The sequence below is a fragment of the Rutilus rutilus genome, assembly GCF_951802725.1.
Source record: "Rutilus rutilus genome assembly, chromosome: 24".
Taxonomy (NCBI): domain Eukaryota; kingdom Metazoa; phylum Chordata; class Actinopteri; order Cypriniformes; family Leuciscidae; genus Rutilus; species Rutilus rutilus.
In genome coordinates, this window is record NC_140228.1 from 29,133,926 (window position 1) to 29,153,017 (window position 19,092).

A 19,092-nucleotide genomic window follows, 5' to 3' on the forward strand; every position below is an offset into this window, starting at 1 on the left:
CTATTTCAAATATATGCTGTTATTTTGAACTTTCTATTCATCAAATAATCCTGAAAAGTGTATTCAATATTGATAATATTCATAAATGTTTGTTGATCATCAAATCCTCATATTAGAGTGATTTGTGAAGGATCATGTGACACTGAAGACTGGAGTAATGATGCTGAAAATTCAGCTTTGATCACAGGAATAAATTACACTTTACTGTATATTCACGTAAAACAGCTGATTTACATTAGAATAATATCTCACTGTTTTTACTGTATTTTCTTAATCAAATAAACGCAGCTTTGGTCCCAGCGAACAGGGAACGTTCTGGAAAGGTTCTCTCAAAGTTATGAAGAAACGTTATTCCAGTAACATTAATAGAACGTTCATTCAAAGCTAACGTTCTGAAAACATGGCACAAATACGTTATTTATACATCATTCATGGAATGTTTCATCTTGGACATTCATGTTACATTTTTTAAATGTTACAACTTGTTTCAGAATGTTCAGAAAACATTCAAATGTAACGTTTCAATAATGTTTGAAGAATGATACAACTTGATACTTTTTTTTTTTAAACGGCTGTTTTGAACATTCAGGGAACATTCAGAAATAACCTTTTCATAACTTAATGGGAACGTTAACAAAATGCTGAATATATTGTTGTTGCGCTGAGTGTGAGAGATTTTTAGTTTTTGTTTAAATTTTTTAAATTTTTTGTTTTTTGTTTTTGACCTGAAACCTTTGAATGGTCTATTGGCAATAATAAGTTATTCACTGAGGAGCGACCTGACCTTTAATTGATCATTTTAAGTGGGAAAATCCAAATAAAATGAACTTACGGATCCTCTTTATTTAGAAGTGTTACTGTTACTGTTTTCAAGCAGGTTTCTCCACTTGTCTTCAATTAGTTGGACAAACAGATTCTGCAAATAAGCTCAACTGAATATTTATAAGTAAAATGTTGGTCAAGAGCTTCTATCATCATTCTGTGCTGCAGATAGACCCTTCCCGATCTCGTGTTTGAGACTGTCCAGTCGGGAACGGTCCTTCCCTGTTCAGAACGAGTTTATCTCCATCTTGAGCGCAGATGTTGAGCTCTTACGCGTGGAGAGAGAGGCTAGCGCTGCGAGCGGGTCTGGTCGGGCCACGGTTCTGCGTGAGCTGTTGTGTCGGGGTAACATGAGCCAGACGTGTGTTTCCACCTCAGGTCACCTTTTCATTTAAAAAATTCGACAGACAGACATGAACTTTTAATTTGACAGACAGACATGAACATTTGCATGCCATCACTGCAACATTTTATTTTAAATGTTTCTATATATATATATATTTTTTAATTGCATACAAAAATCTGAATGTCTGTTTGAAAACATGTAATTTGTGTTGGTGTGAACAGTGCTTCATGGTTAGCAGTGTGGGGAAATCTTTTGGAAACTTTCCTCTCTCCCACTAACCAACCAAGTGCAAGCATGACTAGCATTTACTCTCCCCCTCGTCATCCAAGATGTTCATGTCTTTCTTTCTTCAGTGGAAAAGAAATGAAGGTTTTTGAGGAAAACATTCCAGGATGTTTCTCCATATAGTGTCTTCAATGGGGTCCAACGGGTCGAGGGTCCAGATGTGAGTTTCAGTGCAGCTTCAAAGTCTCGACACGATCCAGCCGAGGAATAAGAGTCTTATCTAGACAAACCAGCGGACATTTTATATCAAAATAAATATTTATTTACTTTTAACCACAAATGCTTGTCATGCACGTCCACAACTTCACGCATAATCTAGGAGGAAAATGTAGGATAGGGTGAAAAACTAATTTTCTCTTCCAACTTCAAAATCGTCCGACATCGTTGTTTTACCTTTTTTTTTTTGTAAATGGCGTTTGACTTAGTCTTTTCATGTTGGCTTTGTAAACACTAGGTTTGTACTTCCGCCTACGTCACGCTTGACCTTTCAACGTGATTACATAATGTGTGACACATCTCAGCCAGTGCAAGACCAGCATTTGTGGTTAAAAGTATATAAATGTTTATTTTGATATAAAATGTCCGCTGGTTTGTCTAGATAAGACTCTTATTCCTCGGCTGGACCGTGTCGAGACTTTGAAGCTGCACTGAAACTCACATTTGGATCTTCGACCCGTTGGACCCCATTGAAGACACTATATGGAGAACAATCCTGGAATGTTTTCCTCAAAAACCTTCATTTCTTTTCCACTGAAGAAAGAAAGACATGAACATCTTGGATGACGAGGGGGAGAGTAAATGATCAGGAAATTTTTATTCTGAAGTGAACTACTCCTTTAACTGGTCAAACCAACAGGGTTGTTTTCAACTAGTAACTTGAGAATGAGAGTTCAATTCATTCAGTTAGTTTGAATTTACGTGAGCTTCTGGTTCAGTCTGGTTTAATGACCCGCAGTGAAAGCTAGATTCAGGCCTTGTCCACACTAATACGTCTAAACGCATCTTTTTCTCTGGTTTTGGCGTTCCCTCCACACTGAGACGGCGTTTCAGCAACGGAAACAAAGCTTTTTAAACACTTTTCAGAGTGGATAAATTGAAAACGCGTTCCCACGTTATAGTGTGGAGTGTCAAAACAGAGGTATTTGAAAACAATGACGTAAGTTTAGTCATGTGACGCATATTGAACCCATAGATATTAATGTTTATACTGGCATTGTGCCTGTTATGTGGTGTTCACATTCACACTGTTACTGAAGTTACTTCACACACTCTTCATATCACAGTCCTGCAAAGATGACAGAAAACTCACTCGTATTTGCTGTCCTGCGGCGAAACATGAGAGCGGTCGTGTTTAAGACCAAACATATAATAGTCAGGGTTCTCAAGTCTCACACATTGGCCGTGAGACACACGCAATTCAACCAGTTCACACGCTCACACGCCACACCGTGTATTTCTCACGCTGAAAAGGCAATGCCAACCAAGTTGTCCTGCAAGATTTATATATAACGTTGTATACGAGGCGCAGGCACACAAAGTGAAGTTTCCTGCCGCCAGCACGTATCTCGGGCAGATTGCGTTCGTTACTAGGCAACATAGATGCGCAAACACACGGAAGATGACGGAACATTCTCGGCCACCGTACGTTCGTTACTAGGTAACCAACAACAACATCGCGCGAACACACGTCGTGATGGAGAAGGTAAGTTGGAAGAAAGCTCGTCTAACATTTTTAGGCTAGAACATTTAATATATAGCCCATCGTATACATTATTATTGATGCAGTCAAAAACTCTACAACTACTTTGCAACCAGGCCAGAAGCTTTGGCTCAGTTTGGCTAGCTTACGTTATCTCAAACTAAGGGAAATGTTAGTAGGTATGGGAAGGAATGAAGATGTATTTCTTCATTTTATTTTAAATTATATATTATACTGTATTAATAGGCTTTCTAGTTACATTAAGGCTACATGTATTAAAGCAGAGTGCTCTGGGTAATATTTTATATCCTGTCAAAACATACATTAATCATTGCCATTGCATACACACACACACACACACAAACACACACACACACCTTAATACTCTAATATGTCATTTGTTCACAATGTCCCTCAACACAATAAATCATTATACCATTTCGACTAGACACATTCAAAATGCAAAAAGATTTGTTTTTCCAAACTGTTTGGAGCAATTTGTTATATTTTTGTAATTTTTGATATTTGTAATTTTGAAATATAACATTAGAAGGTATATTTGATGTGATGAATTGCTCTGTCATTTATCAGATTTACCAATTGTTATAATTTCAATTTGTGCTGGTTAATTATGAACAATCGGTAAAATTGGGGGGGCGGGGACGGGCGGGGGCGGGGCTCCATTAGGGCTCCTCCCCTAACCACATGTGATCTCACTCCAAGCTTTTGATAAAACTTGAGAACCCTGTAATAGTGAGTGAGAGCGACCTGGACGATCAGTGAATGCTGAGATATTTTGCTACATGTAAATACAATTATTCCATCAGAAGAATTGCGCGATAACTTTATTATTGATTTTTCCGTCTGTCTCATCTCAGTGAGCTTTTTGTGAGGTTTTACACATGCGCTGTAAAGGTGAATTTAGCATTTTCAGGCGTTTTCCAGAAGTTTCTCATCCACACAGAAACGCCTGAAAACGCTAGTGTGGACGGAGAGCGTTTTAAAATGAAAACGCCGTTTCCAAAAGTATCGGATTAATGCAGACGTAGCTTTAGTGAGTACTCACAGTTGAAGTCGAGATCGATGTTGTCTCCTGCTATCAGGCTGTTGATTGTGATCTGGAAGATGAGATGCAGAAGCAGGAACGTCACACTGGTGAGACACAGGGACTTCAGCAAACGCCCTGTGTGTCCTGAAGAAGAAAAAGTGTTTGATTTTAATATACTGAGTAAAAACATTGACATTAGGACATGCATATAAGCTGCAACTTAAACAAAGCCTGAGGCCAACTGCATGAAGTCATACAACACAGTCCTCTATTTTTTTCTTTAGGACTGGTCAACATTTAGTTTAAGAAAAAAAGTAGATTGGTCTTATTTGAATCTGATCACCCCTTGATTGACAGACAAATCCAGTTTTTAATGTAGTTTATGGGCCCTATCTTGCACCCAGCGCAATTGACTTTGTACACGACGCATGTATTATTCCTATTTTGCACCCGGACTTTTCCCTCCACAGACGCACGTCGGTAAACTAGGGAATGAACTTGCCCTCCCAGGGGCGGTTCAGCCCAGTGTTCCGGCGCAAACGTTCCCTGGTGCTATTTTGCAGTTTCAGAAAACAATTCCGCCACAGACCAGGAGAAACCTCGTCTAAAGTCAGTGGCGTGTTATTCAGATGCTATTTTAAGGGCGCATGCTTGGCCATAATGTAGCGTGTGCACAACGCACACACACTTTGATTCTCTCATCTACACACAGACACAGCAGTTGACATTTTTGCAAACCATACATAATTACAAGGAAATCATTGTTGTGTCCATGAAGATGTGAAAAATAGGCATAAATCTAGCTTATACATTTACCCAAATGATCATACGCCTGTTTAACCGAAGCTAATCTGGGTGTGTTTCTCCATCCCCAATGTCACTTCTCTGTGTTTTACGGCCCTGACGAGAACGTCGGTCTCCTCGGCTGTGAACCGCTCCTGGCAAATCCGCCGTTATAATAGCAATCCGCCATGGAACAAGCGCGCCTGCTCTTAAAGGGAATGTGAGATGACGCTCTGATTTCACGTTACGCCCAAACCACACCTATGAGTAATGAAGCTACTTCAGACCAACACATTTTAGATTTGCGTCGGGCGCAAGAGTCATTTATCCCGCTGGTATAATAGCAACAGCGCCCGAGATCCGCCCACAAAGTTACTTGTGTTTCGCGTTTGATACTTGCATTTCAGATCGTTAAAATAGGGCCCAATATGTGTACAGTATGTGGTGTTTTTAATATGCTTTAAGGACAAACCATGTGTAAGTTCATAAGTCGACAGCATTGCTGAGTATTTCCTCCTTAAAACTGCAGTGAACCAAACACGCTTTGAAATCGCTGGTGTTTCTGACGTCACAAACTACCTTTAACCAATCAGATCAACGTGTGATCTCTGTGCTGAGTGAGTGAGTGGAGGCGGGGCTCATTTGCATATTCATAGAACCACCCATACTAAATGAGGCAAGGGTGTCGAGTTACATTCAAGATATTTTAAGGCATTAAGAAAAAAAATTCAAGGAAAAAACGCTTAAATTCATTTTGGTGATAAAAGATGAGTTTTCAGGGATAAAATGATTGACTACAGGGAGACTTTCATAGTGAGTTTATGCAAATGGCCCCTGAAGTATACTTATATGCGTATAAGTACAAAGCACAACGCAAATATTGTCATCAGCATAGTATGCATGTCAGGGCTGTTATAATTAACTCTTTCCCTGCCATTTGCATACAAGTTGCACACAAGCAACTTAAGTTTAATTCTTATTGCTCATAATTTCTGGAGAGAGAAATAACACAGACAACTGGACAAGGGTGAAATATCTAGTGCACATGTGTCGAGCGGCTGTATACATATACACAATCGCATATTTGCTGTCTATACTGTATAGTAGGCTAAAAACAACGTGACAAAAGAAGTATGTCTGAATTCATAAGAGTATGCAAAAAGTCCCCAGACTTCCAGTGAGATTCTGAAGTGTGCATTAGATGATCAGGATTCGTGACACTGGAAGGTCACATGACAGTGACAACATGGTGGATGTAGGACGTCCAGATTACATCCATATAGAGTAGAGTATTAAAGTATGCAGTTTCGGACACCTGTGTGTCAGCTGAAGTGTACTTTTGGCTTGCGTCGTCCGTCAAATCCTGTGGAAATCTGTGGAACTTTCTGCAGGAATCTCATAACAAGTGTCAGAACGTTTGCACAACTGTTACAGAGTAAGAAGGACTCGATGACTTGTAATATTGCAGATTCGAAAGGTTGTAGTCCTGCAGTGACGCTGTGGGAAACTCAAGCGTTCAACATGTCAGGGTGAAAGTGCATCGAGTTGAAGCTGTCGATCTGCTCTTAATAGAAAAGAGAGTAATCCAACGCTATTAGCGGAAATTCACTCTTGTATTACAGGTCTCTCTCTCTCTCTCTCTCACACACACACACACTCTCTCTCTCTCTCTCTCTCTCTCTCTCTCTCGCTCTCTCTCACTCTCTCTGTCTCGCTCTCTCTCTCTCTCACTCTCTCTCTCTCTCTCTCTCTCTCTCACACACACACACTCTCTCTCTCTCTCTCGCTCTCTCTCACTCTCTCTGTCTCGCTCTCTCTATCTCTCACACACTCTCTCTCACTCTCTCTGTCTCGCTCTCTCTCTCTCTCTCACACTCTCTCTCTCTCTCTCACTCTCTGTCTCGCTCTCTCTCTCTCTCACACACACTCTCTCTCTCTCTCTCTCTCTCTCTCTCACACACACTCTCTCTCTCTCTCTCTCTCTCTCTCTCTCTCTCTGTCTCTCTCTCACACACACTCTCTCTCTCTCTCACACTCTCTCTCTCACACACTCTCTCTCTCACTCTCTCGCTCTCGCTCTCGCTCTCCATTCATTTAGCACTGATATTGTTGGCAGTGTTTGGACTGTTCATCATTGAGGATCAGTGCGAGTTCAGAGACGTGGCCGTTTTCAGAAAGATCCAAATGAAACAATGCTGTGAGTAATGCATGCATAGTGTCGAAACGATTGTTGAGTTATGTATAATATGCTGCATAAACATGTTTTATGATAGAAGAGAAGGATTTGGTCCGACATCAAAGCCTCTTCATACAGTGGGACGCTGGGAATGACACCGATAGCATCACACATGAACTTGAGGATGTTAAAAAACACCCACAACCCATCCGGCCCAAATGAGGATATGACGGCATATGCAAACCAATAATGCTTAATTTAATTGGCAAATCTGGACAGATAATATCATGAATTAAAGGATATAAAAAAAACAAAATGGGATAAAATTTCGACCTACTTTAAAGGTTGCATGGATTTAGTTCATGTCTGAAGGCTTTTTAATAAATATTTGAGTCTCTTTTGATTAAATGCAGAGCTTATTAATTCACAAGAGCACATTTACAGTCATATTCAAACTATCCGAGGTAATGAGAGCGGATCGTTTCTCAGGTCTCCAGGAGCACACCGTCACCTAACACGATTTCTGGAGCGCTGGGAAGAAGGAGCAGGGATAAACACTTCCTCATCAGGGAATTAAACTTTCAGAAAGGATTAGAAAATAAATACAGACAGTAGAATATATACAGCGAGGAGTTGGTTACTGCCAATGAAGTTAAAACGTCACAATGATGTTGCTGTAAATACGTAAATTAAGACAAATAGAGGAACGAGACTTCTTTTAAAAACATTGGTAACACTTTACAATAAGGTTCATTAGTTCACATGTATTAACTAACAATGAGAAAAAACATTTGTTACAGTATTTATTAATCTTTGTTAATGTTGGTTAATAATAAATACAGCTGTTCGTTTTAATAATGTGTTAGTAAATGTTGAAATTAACATGAACTAAGATTAATAAAAGCTGTAGAAGTATTGTTCATTCTTAGTTCATGCTAACTAACGTAGTTCACTAATGTTAACTAATGAACCTTATTGTAAAGTGTTACCAAAACATTAAATCTTACTGACTCCAAACTAGTTTTTAAATGGTACTAAATGGTTTTATTAACCAAAAATGACATCATCTCATATTTTTATTGGCTCGACAAAAGTTACTGGCTATTTTAATAAAACATTTGAAGGAAATCAAGTGCTCATGGGGATTTAAAATAAATAAGTGAATCCATATCTGTGCAACAGGTTCCAGCTCGCCCGTATTAAATCAGGAAGAAGAAAACATAAAGTTTTGTCCATCAGTGTATTAACACCTACTGATAATCATCTCTGAACCACCTGAGGATCGGTGCCAAGCAAGTCTGCCAACAGTTTACGATCTTTCCAATGGTTTTGCTGTTATGAAAATGTTTTACGGGTCTGCTCGTGTTCAGGCGATTAGTCTAATTAGCTGTCAGCTTCCAACAAAAGGCCTGGTCAAAGTCACGCTTCATTCCCGAGCATGATTGGCTGACTCGGTGGATGTGATGCGGACGGCGAGCCTCGGATCAGCGCTGAAGGCATCATGAGCTGAGGAGGAGTTTTAGAGAGCCGATGCTGGCAGAGGAAGAGCTAATATGATCCAGATGTGTTTGTTATTCAGCGGCGCAGGGCTAAAGGCTTCTCTGCTGGCACGTCGAGTCTGCGTGCCGTTTGGCCACAGTTTCTCATTATTCTTTTCCCTGATGAGCCACTTCATCCGACTGAACGAGTCCCAGTGTTTGCATGCGGTGCGTAATGGAGGAAATGTGTGGAGCATCTTTAGTGTTGGAGAGAAAGAGTCCGTGTCCGTCGCTCCTGTGATAGCTATTATCTGAACAGTGCATACGTGATTTAGTGCTGATTTTAAGTCTCTTCTGCTCACCATTTAAGGCTGTAGTTATCTGATCAAAAATACTCTAAAATCTTTACATATTATTCTAATGTAAATCATCTGTTGTCTATGTGAATATACAGTAAAGTGTCATTTATTCCTGTGATCAAAGCTGAATTTTCAGCATCATTACTCCAGTCTTCAGTGTCACATGATCCTTCACAAATCAGCATAATATGATGATTTGATGCTCAAGAAACATTTATGATTGAATGTTGAATGTGAATTATTTTTTTTCAGGATATTTGATGAAGAGAAAGTTCATAAAAACAGCATTTATCTGAAATAGAAATATTTTGCAACATTAAAAATGTCTTTACTGTCACTTTCGATCAATTTAATGCATCCTTGCAGAATAAAAGTATTAATTTCTTTCAAAAAAAATGTGTGGTTACTCCAGTTATCAGTGTCACGTGATCCTTCAGAAATCAGCATAATATGATGATTTGATGCTCAAGAAACATTTATGATTATTATCAATGTTGAAAACAGCTTCATATTTGTTTGGAAACCGAGATACATGATTCTTTGATGAATAAACATTATAAATGTCTTTAATGTCACTTTTTATCAATTTAATGCATCCTTGCTGAATAAAAATATGAATTTCTTTCAAATAATGTTTGGTGTGTCTTTGTTTGAGGGGTCCAAAATCATATTTAAAGGCAATCTCAGCCAAATTGACAGGTCGAGAGGATCTGCATCTGACTCCTCAGGAACAGAGATGTGAACACGCGCTACGAAGGGTTTAGACGCTGGTAAAGACGTGTTGATTTCCCCATTGATCGCTTGACCGGCGCAGACGACAGCACAACCTCAGTCGATCGTCTGAGAACACTATCACATCTCCTAAAGCTTTTAGAGGCTTAAATGGAAAAGAAAACATCTGAATTGACAGCAATGAGCAGGACAGAGTCACATTTAAACAACGTTCCTCCTGCGGGAGTGTCTCTCCTCTCGTAATTGATTTGAATCAATTCATTCTTACACTTCAATTACTTTGAGCCAGAGAGCAACTGAGTCTTACGAGTTTAATAGCTATCTTCTGCACAGTACATTCAAAAGTTTAAGATGTATAAATAGTTTATTATGTTTTTGACAGAAGTCTCATCGGCTCACCAAGTTAGGCTGCATATTTTGATAAAAAATACAGTAATATTGTGAAATATTATTACAATTTAAAATCATTCTAATATGCTGATTTACTCATTTACCTTATTTCATATTTTTGTTGTAAACAAAATCATTCAAAAGTCTGGGATCGGTAAGATTTAAAAAATAAATAAAAATAAGTTTGATCAAAAATACAGTAAAAATGTGAAATATTATTATAATGTAAAATATCTGTTTTCTATGTGAATATACAGTAAAGTGTAATTTATTCCTGTGATCAAAGCTGAATTTTCAGCATCATTACTCCAGTCTTCAGTGTCACATGATCCTCCACAAATCAAGATTTGATGCTCAAGAAACACTTATGATTATTATCAATATTGAAAAACAGCATTTATTTAAAATATAATCTTTTGTAACATTATAAACGTATTTAATGTCACTTTTGATTAATTTAATGCATCCTTGCTGAATACAAATATTTCTTTCAAAAACAACATCAAACAATATCACTGTAATAAAACCTGCTTTATTATACACCTGGAGGTTTTAAGACCAAAGCGTTAGGAGGATGTTTATTGTTCTCAGAAACTTTGGTTAGTGTTTATCTCAGCATCTGGTTTCTAAGTTTACAACATGTCGAGAAAGTGAATCATCACACCCTCTGATTCATGCACAAAACTCGAGGAAATCGCAGGAAAAGACTCGTCAGACCTCAGCATTAGATCAAGCCAGACTGAACGCTCTGACACACACACAATATACATAAAGGATTGAAGAAAAAGAGGTGTGTGTGAGGTGAAATGGATCCACACACAGTAATTTCCTGAAGTGTGAGCGTCATAAATTGGACTAAACTCACCAACATTTCCTTCTTTAAACACACTGGATATATTGTCAGTCCTTCAGGGTTATTTATACGCCGATCTGGTGCCACGAACTTATCAAACTCTGTTTTACAACAATGTATTACAGCTTACGTTTTGGCTGAAGGTGGAAAGTTTGCAAAAATGTGGGACTAACATGAAAACACAGCAGAAATGCAGGTAACGTCGGCTCAGTGTGATATACTATCCACATCTCAAGCAGCTGTTCTTCCTTAGTTTTCAATCACTCATGAACCCGACTTTATTATAAGGCGATCCGGCCTCGCGTTTTGCATACAGATGTTTTAGTCGGTCGAGGAGTCGTAATAACTGTGATTTGTGAAAGCAGTGAAATCTCGAACTCAGAGAAAGGTGTTCACCGAGCCAAAACCTTCACACAAGATGAAAGCCCTGACATTATTTACTTGTGTTGATCCCAAACCCAGATGACTTTCTTTATTTGGTGGAACACAAAATATGACGTTTTGAAGAATGTTCATGCCGCTCTTATCCATACAACAATACCATGCATTGACCGTGGGCTTCCAAGATCCAAAAAAAACATCATAAAAGTATCATCTTTATTACTTATTCACTATGTTAACAGTCTTCTGAAGTCATACAATGGCAACAGACTGAAATCCAAGTCATATTTTCATGCATAAATTAATGCAAAATCCCATTTGAGAACTGATGTCATTGACTGTTAACCACTGGTTCTCGCAGTTGCAAAAAGATAATAATCATAAACTTTTCTTGAGCATCAAATCATCATATTAGAGTGATTTCTGAAGGATCATGTGACACTGAAGACTGGAGTAATGATGCTGAAAATTCAGCTTTGATCACAGGAATAAATTACACTTTACTATATATTCACATAGAAAACTGCTGATTTACATTACAATATTTCACATTTTTACTGTATTTAATTTTTTTTTTTTTTTTAATCTTCTGATCCCAAACTTTTTGAATAAAAAAATATAAAAGAGGTCAGATGAGTAGATCAAAGATGTTCCCAGGGCAAAGTTGTCTTGATATTTATTTATTTATTTATTTATTTATTTATTTATTTTTATTTAATAGGGACACGTGTGAACAATAAACCTGTACCACACTACTACTATTGACCATGTTTCAGAAGTGAATGAGAGAGTGAGTGAGTGAGTGAGTGAGTGAGTGAGTGAGTGAGTGAGTGAGTGAGTGAGTGAGTGAGTGAGTGAGTGAGTGAGTGAGTGAGTGAGTGAATGAATGAATGAGTGAGTGAATGAGTGAGTGAAGATGCCAGCTCAAGTGAGGAAGCGACCCGTGGACCGCTCGAGTTCCTGAGGAACTGAGGTGAGGCCGGCCTTCGGGTCACGGTTCCTCTCTGACGAACTCTCCATTGAGCTCTGTTTCCTCAGGAAAACATCTTACCTCCTGCTTCCCTCAAGAGGACACATCGTCTGTGTGTGCTTTATCCTGCACTTATATTTCTCTTTCCCTTGGGATCAGTGTTTTCATTACTTCAATGTCACTCGAACAAAAACTTCATTTGCCCCTATTATGCTTTTTTTAAAAAGGTTCCTAATTTTTTTGTTTTCCCCTACAATAGTTTTACATGCTTCCAAGGTCAAAAAACACTTTACTTTTCTCATAATATCCACTGCAGCATCAGCGCTTTTCTCTCAGTGTCTGAAATTATTCAATAAAGGATTCAGTCTCTCTAAACCCCGCCTCTCTGAGAGCTGCTCTACTCTGATTGGTCTACTCTGCTCTGATTGGTCAGACGGCCCAGTCTGTTCTGTTGTGATTGGTCTACTCTGATTGGTCAGACGGCTCAGTCTGTTGTGATTGGTCTACTCTGATTGGTCAGACGGCCCAGTCTGTTGTGATTGGTCTACTCTGCTCTGATTGGTCAAATGGCCCAGTCTGTTGTCGATTCTCGACACGAACAACACGAACCAAACTCTTCCAGTCTCAGATAAACTACAGTGTTTTAGGGCGGAGCTAAGAGACGCTGTTCAGCCAATCAAGACCACAGGCTGGCATTATGCAAATTAGATATAAACCTACGCAGGTTCAGCAGGACGAGAGACTGAATTACTGACGACTCGTTTCAGTTCAGAATCACTTCTTTATTTTAGGAGACACAAACTCAGTTTATCTGCACTTTGATCTGTGAGACTTTGCAGACCTTTTACATTCACAATCACTGCATTACACACTACATGACAGGTAATATCCAAAAAAGCATAACAGGGGCACTTTAAAGAAATAGTTCACCTCCCCATCCCCCCAAAAAAATCCTAATTTCTTCATTCCAGAACAAAAATGTCTTTCTTTTTTCACAAAAAATGGTGTAATCACTTACTCTATAACTCACAGATTCCAGCATGACCTGATTATATTGCAAAGCGTTTTATCAAGTTGAGTCACAGTGTAATTTGTGAGCTGTAATAATATGTCTGACTGTGCTAAAGACACATGTTTTAAAATCCAGCTTGGGCTTCACATGTGCCTCGGTGATCGACCCAGTGCACATCACCCCCTCACACAGTCCCGGACACGCACAGGTAAAGGTGTGTGCTTGACAGCAACATCTGGTTGTAATGAGGCAGAGGAACACTGGCAGGGTTTGACTCACATAAACAGAGCAAACAGCCGTTCCCGCATTACTGAGAGCCTCGGCTCCTCACCGTACCTCCAGCTGAGAGACTGAGAGACTGAACGACTGAGAGACTGAGAGACTGAGAGACTGAGAGACTGAGCGACTGAGCGACTGAGAGACTGAGTGACTGAGCGACTGAGACACTGAGACACTGAGAGACTGAGCGACTGAGAGACTGAGAGACTGAGCGACTGAGAGACTGAGACACTGAGAGACTGAGAGACTGAGCGACTGAGAGACTGAGAGACTGAGAGACTGAGCAACTGAGCGACTGAGAGACTGAGCGACTGAGAGACTGAGCGACTGAGACAGAGACTGAGAGACTGAGACACTGAGAGACTGAGAGACTGAGAGACTGAGCGACTGAGAGACTGAGCGACTGAGACACTGAGAGACTGAGCGACTGAGAGACTGAGAGACTGAGAGACTGAGAGACTGAGAGACTGAGCGACTGAGAGACTGAGAGACTGAGAGACTGAGCGACTGAGAGACTGAGCGACTGAGACACTGAGAGACTGAGAGACTGAGAGACTGAGAGACTGAGAGACTGAGCGACTGAGAGACTGAGAGACTGAGCGACTGAGAGACTGAGCGACTGAGAGACTGAGCGACTGAGAGACTGAGACACTGAGAGACTGAGCGACTGAGCGACTGAGCGACTGAGAGACTGAGAGACTGAGAGACTGAGCGACTGAGAGACTGAGCGACTGAGAGACTGAGAGACTGAGAGACTGAGCGACTGAGCGACTGAGACACTGAGAGACTGAGTGACTGAGAGACTGAGCGACTGAGCGACTGAGCGACTGAGACACTGAGAGACTGAGAGACTGAGCGACTGAGAGACTGAGCGACTGAGCGACTGAGAGACTGAGCGACTGAGAGACTGAGAGACTGAGCGACTGAGCGACTGAGAGACTGAGCGACTGAGCGACTGAGAGACTGAGCGACTGAGAGACTGAGACACTGAGAGACTGAGCGACTGAGAGACTGAGAGACTGAGCGACTGAGCGACTGAGAGACTGAGCGACAGAGACTGAGAGACTGAGAGACTGAGCGACTGAGCGACTGAGAGACTGAGCGACTGAGAGACTGAGCGACTGAGCGACTGAGAGACTGAGACTGAGCGACTGAGCGACTGAGAGACTGAGCGACTGAGAGACTGAGCGACTGAGCGACTGAGAGACTGAGAGACTGAAGAACTGAGCGACTGAGCGACTGAGAGACTGAGAGACTGAGAGACTGAGCGACTGAGAGTCTGAGAGACTGAGCGACTGAGAGACTGAGTGACTGAGAGACTGAGAGTCTGAGAGACTGAGCGACTGAGAGACTGAGCGACTGAGCGACTGAGAGACTGAGCGACTGAGAGACTGAGCGACTGAGAGTCTGAGAGACTGAGCGACTGAGAGACTGAGAGACTGAGAGACTGAGCGACTGAGAGTCTGAGAGACTGAGAGACTGATACACTGAGAGACTGAAAGACTGAGAGACTGATACACTGAGACTGAGAGACTGAGAGACTGAGAGTCTGAGAGACTGAGAGTCTAAGAGACTGAGAGACTGAGAGACTGAGAGACTGAGAGACTGAGACACTGAGAAACTGAGAGACTGAGAGACTGAGAGACTGAGACACTGAGAGACTGAGAGTCTGAGAGTCTGAGAGACTGAGACACTGAGAGTCTGAGAGACTGAGAGTCTGAGAGACTGAGAGTCTGAGAGACTGAGAGTCTGAGAGACTGAGACACTGAGAAACTGAGAGACTGAGAGACTGAGAGACTGAGAGTCTGAGAGACTGAGAGACTGAGAGACTGAGAGTCTGAGAGTCTGAGAGACTGAGAGTCTGAGAGACTGAGAGACTGAGACACTGAGAGTCTGAGAGACTGAGAGTCTGAGAGACTGAGAGTCTGAGAGACTGAGAGACTGAGAGACTGAGAGACTGAGACACTGAGAGACTGAGAGACTGAGCGACTGAGAGTCTGAGAGACTGAGACACTGAGAGACTGAGAGACTGAGCGACTGAGAGTCTGAGACACTGAGACACTGAGAGACTGAGAGACTGAGCGACTGAGAGACTGAGAGCCTGAGAGACTGAGAGTCTGAGAGACTGAGAGTCTGAGAGACTGAGACACTGAGAAACTGAGAGACTGAGAGACTGAGAGACTGAGAGACTGAGAGTCTGAGAGACTGAGAGACTGAGAGACTGAGACACTGAGACACTGAGAGACTGAGAGTCTGAGAGTCTGAGAGACTGAGAGTCTGAGAGACTGAGAGACTGAGACACTGAGAGTCTGAGAGACTGAGAGTCTGAGAGACTGAGAGTCTGAGAGACTGAGAGACTGAGAGACTGAGAGACTGAGAGACTGAGAGACTGAGACACTGAGAGACTGAGAGACTGAGCGACTGAGCGTCTGAGAGACTGAGAGACTGAGAGACTGAGACACTGAGAGACTGAGAGACTGAGCGACTGAGAGTCTGAGAGACTGAGAGACTGAGACACTGAGACACTGAGACACTGAGAGACTGAGAGACTGAGCGACTGAGAGTCTGAGAGACTGAGAGACTGAGACACTGAGACACTGAGACACTGAGAGACTGAGCGACTGAGAGTCTGAGAGACTGAGAGACTGAGAGACTGAGACACTGAGAGACTGAGAGACTGAGCGACTGAGCGTCTGAGAGACTGAGAGACTGAGAGACTGAGACACTGAGAGACTGAGAGACTGAGCGACTGAGAGTCTGAGAGACTGAGAGACTGAGACACTGAGACACTGAGACACTGAGAGACTGAGAGACTGAGCGACTGAGAGTCTGAGAGACTGAGAGACTGAGAGACTGAGAGACTGAGACACTGAGAGACTGAGAGACTGAGCGACTGAGCGTCTGAGAGACTGAGAGACTGAGAGACTGAGAGACTGAGCGACTGAGAGTCTGAGAGACTGAGAGACTGAGACACTGAGACACTGAGAGACTGAGAGACTGAGCGACTGAGAGACTGAGCGACTGAGACACTGAGAGACTGAGAGACGAGATCTGCTGGACGCTGGAGGAATACATGTAAGGGATAATGTAGAGCGAGGCGGTTGTTATAGCGAACACAACCCCGACAGGCTGATCAGGACCCCGACGCTTACATAACACACCGCATTCTACTAGGGGTGACCCCGAATAGTCGAAGATTCGATGCTTCGATAGGAGGAGCCTGATTCGACTACCGATCTCATGGTCGAATCTTCGCAGAGGTGTTATGAAAGGAGGATCATGCCCCTTTGGCTATATGAGGGCGCTCAATTTCACATAGAACTAGCTTTTATGTCAATACGTTAATATTCAGCCTATTATGATAATGCTGTATATAAAAATGTGCAAAGAAAGAAGCTTTTAATAAATATTTTTTAACGTGCGTGAATAAATCCAAACACCCCGTGACAGATTTAAGTTTCACTTTCGATCCGTGACCGACAGAGGAGCGTCTTCGCGGCAAGGATTTAAATCTTTAAAATCTAAAGTGTGAATGTACACCATCGGAAAGGATATTCTCCAAGGCTGGATTTAGCATCAGGAAAACCATGATCGCATTTCTGCCGGCCAACGTTAACACGTTTCACGCATAGACTGGGTTTCACGTTAGAATGTATTTTATCCGCGCGCACAATTTGAAAAGACTCCAACGGACGCAGACAGAGTGAAATACTGGATTTGTTCTCTCGATCAGGTAGGGTAGGCTACAAGTGATTTCAAAACTTTTCAGCCGGTTCTAATTAGATTTTTGGATGCTGTGAACATTTTTAGCTAAAAAGACTGCCTCCAGTTTAGCATTTATTGTTGTTTCTGCAGTTAAAAAGACAAAGTTGAAAATTCTGGCTACTATCGTTATTTTAATAATTTCTTTATTTTTATTTTATTTATTAATCTGTCAGGGTTATCTAATCTAACTATTTGTGGCTTGTGTTTTGAATATATGTTCCCCTGCACTTTAGGCATTTTGCACACATTTGCTCCTCATTGTGACTTGATTCTAATTTATTTCGTTTTGTATTTTTTTATTTATTAGAAAGGTATAGGCCTATTCTGTTCTAATTTAATTTGAGTAAATTAATCGTTTATTTTTTCGGTGCATCGATGTTGTGCTGTAGGCTGGCCTGCTCGCACAGGTAATTTAGCCGATTTAATTTGATTTGCATGTGAAATGCAAATCCTGTCTGCAGTTTGGCCTTTCTGGAGTTATGTTATTTCTTAGTTTTATTGATCCAAAATGTTTTTATACATTTTCTTCTATATCTTTGTGTGATTTTTTGTACATCGCGGCTTTGAAACGTTAAAGCCCCGCCCCCATACACATGATTCGACTATTAGTCGACTATAGGCAAGACATGACGATTCTGATTCGACTATGAAAATCCATAGTCGGGGACAGCCCTACATTCTACATTAGAATTCAACCAAGCCATGTAATAAGATGCAGTAAAGGGTTTCTAAAGAACTCATACATCTAAATGTAATAGTCATTTTGTGAGAGAGTAAACTATTTCAACACAAAAAGGAAAAATGCAAGTGTCATTATCACAGTAACTTTGTTTTTTAACAAAAGTGACAGTAAAGACATTTATAATGTTACAAAACATTATCAAAAATATGAAGCTGTTTTCAACACTGATAATAATCATGAATGTCTCTTGAGCATCAAATCATCATATTAGGATCATGTGACCAGGGCTTGACATTAACACCCGCCAACCCGCCAAATGCGGGTGGATTTTGCTCGTGGCGGGTAACATAGTCACTCCAACTAGCCACTTTGGCGGGTTGAATAATTGTAGTCTTTTCAAAAGGCATCTGAAATAAGTGTGACACTACAACACTACAACTCCCATGAGTATTAGGGCTGTCAACGAATATTCTAAATTCGAATATATATTCGAATAGTTTTAAAAAACAGAATTTCGAAGGTGAAAATAAATATTTGAATGTGGAAAAACGCCCGCGATAGCAGAGGCGCGGCTGTCTGAGGGGTCAGGGACAGGTCACAGGAAGAAGCGTTAACATTAAACAGAAACATTACTATAGTGTAGGCTACTGTACTGACTGAATAGATATTGCATGAATAAGGTAGGTTAGATAAAGCAGTTTCATGCACTGCAGGCTTCCACTGGTTTGATTATTTACCGTTTCATGTCAAGGAAAAGTTCCATGTTTACCACAGCACAGCTCGCTCGGAGCGTTCAATGTCGGTTCAATATACTGTAAAACTTCAATTAATGTTAATAATATTTGTTTCAATCACTGAATGAAGCCTGCTATATAAGAGTCGCGACCTTAAATTGCTTGCACAAAACTCTTGATCAGCACTCAGCATTTGCTTATTGTTGTTGTTCATTTAAACCGTTATGCACAGAGAGCGCCTCATTCGCGCCACAAGACCTCCAGACGCGCGTAAACGCGTCTTTACATTGACTTAACA

The 19,092-nt window shown here is 41.0% G+C and overlaps 1 protein-coding gene across 2 annotated transcripts in view; it reads right to left on the minus strand.

Annotated features, from left to right (window-relative positions):
* Nucleotides 1–19,092, minus strand: part of piezo2a (piezo-type mechanosensitive ion channel component 2a) — a 172,225-nt gene that overhangs the window by 126,865 nt on the left and 26,268 nt on the right. For both annotated transcript variants that reach the window (XM_084398790.1, XM_084398789.1), the window contains exon 3: nt 4,219–4,344. In XM_084398790.1, coding sequence (XP_084254916.1) covers nt 4,219–4,344 — 126 coding nt within the window. The remainder of the gene's footprint in view (nt 1–4,218; nt 4,345–19,092) is intronic.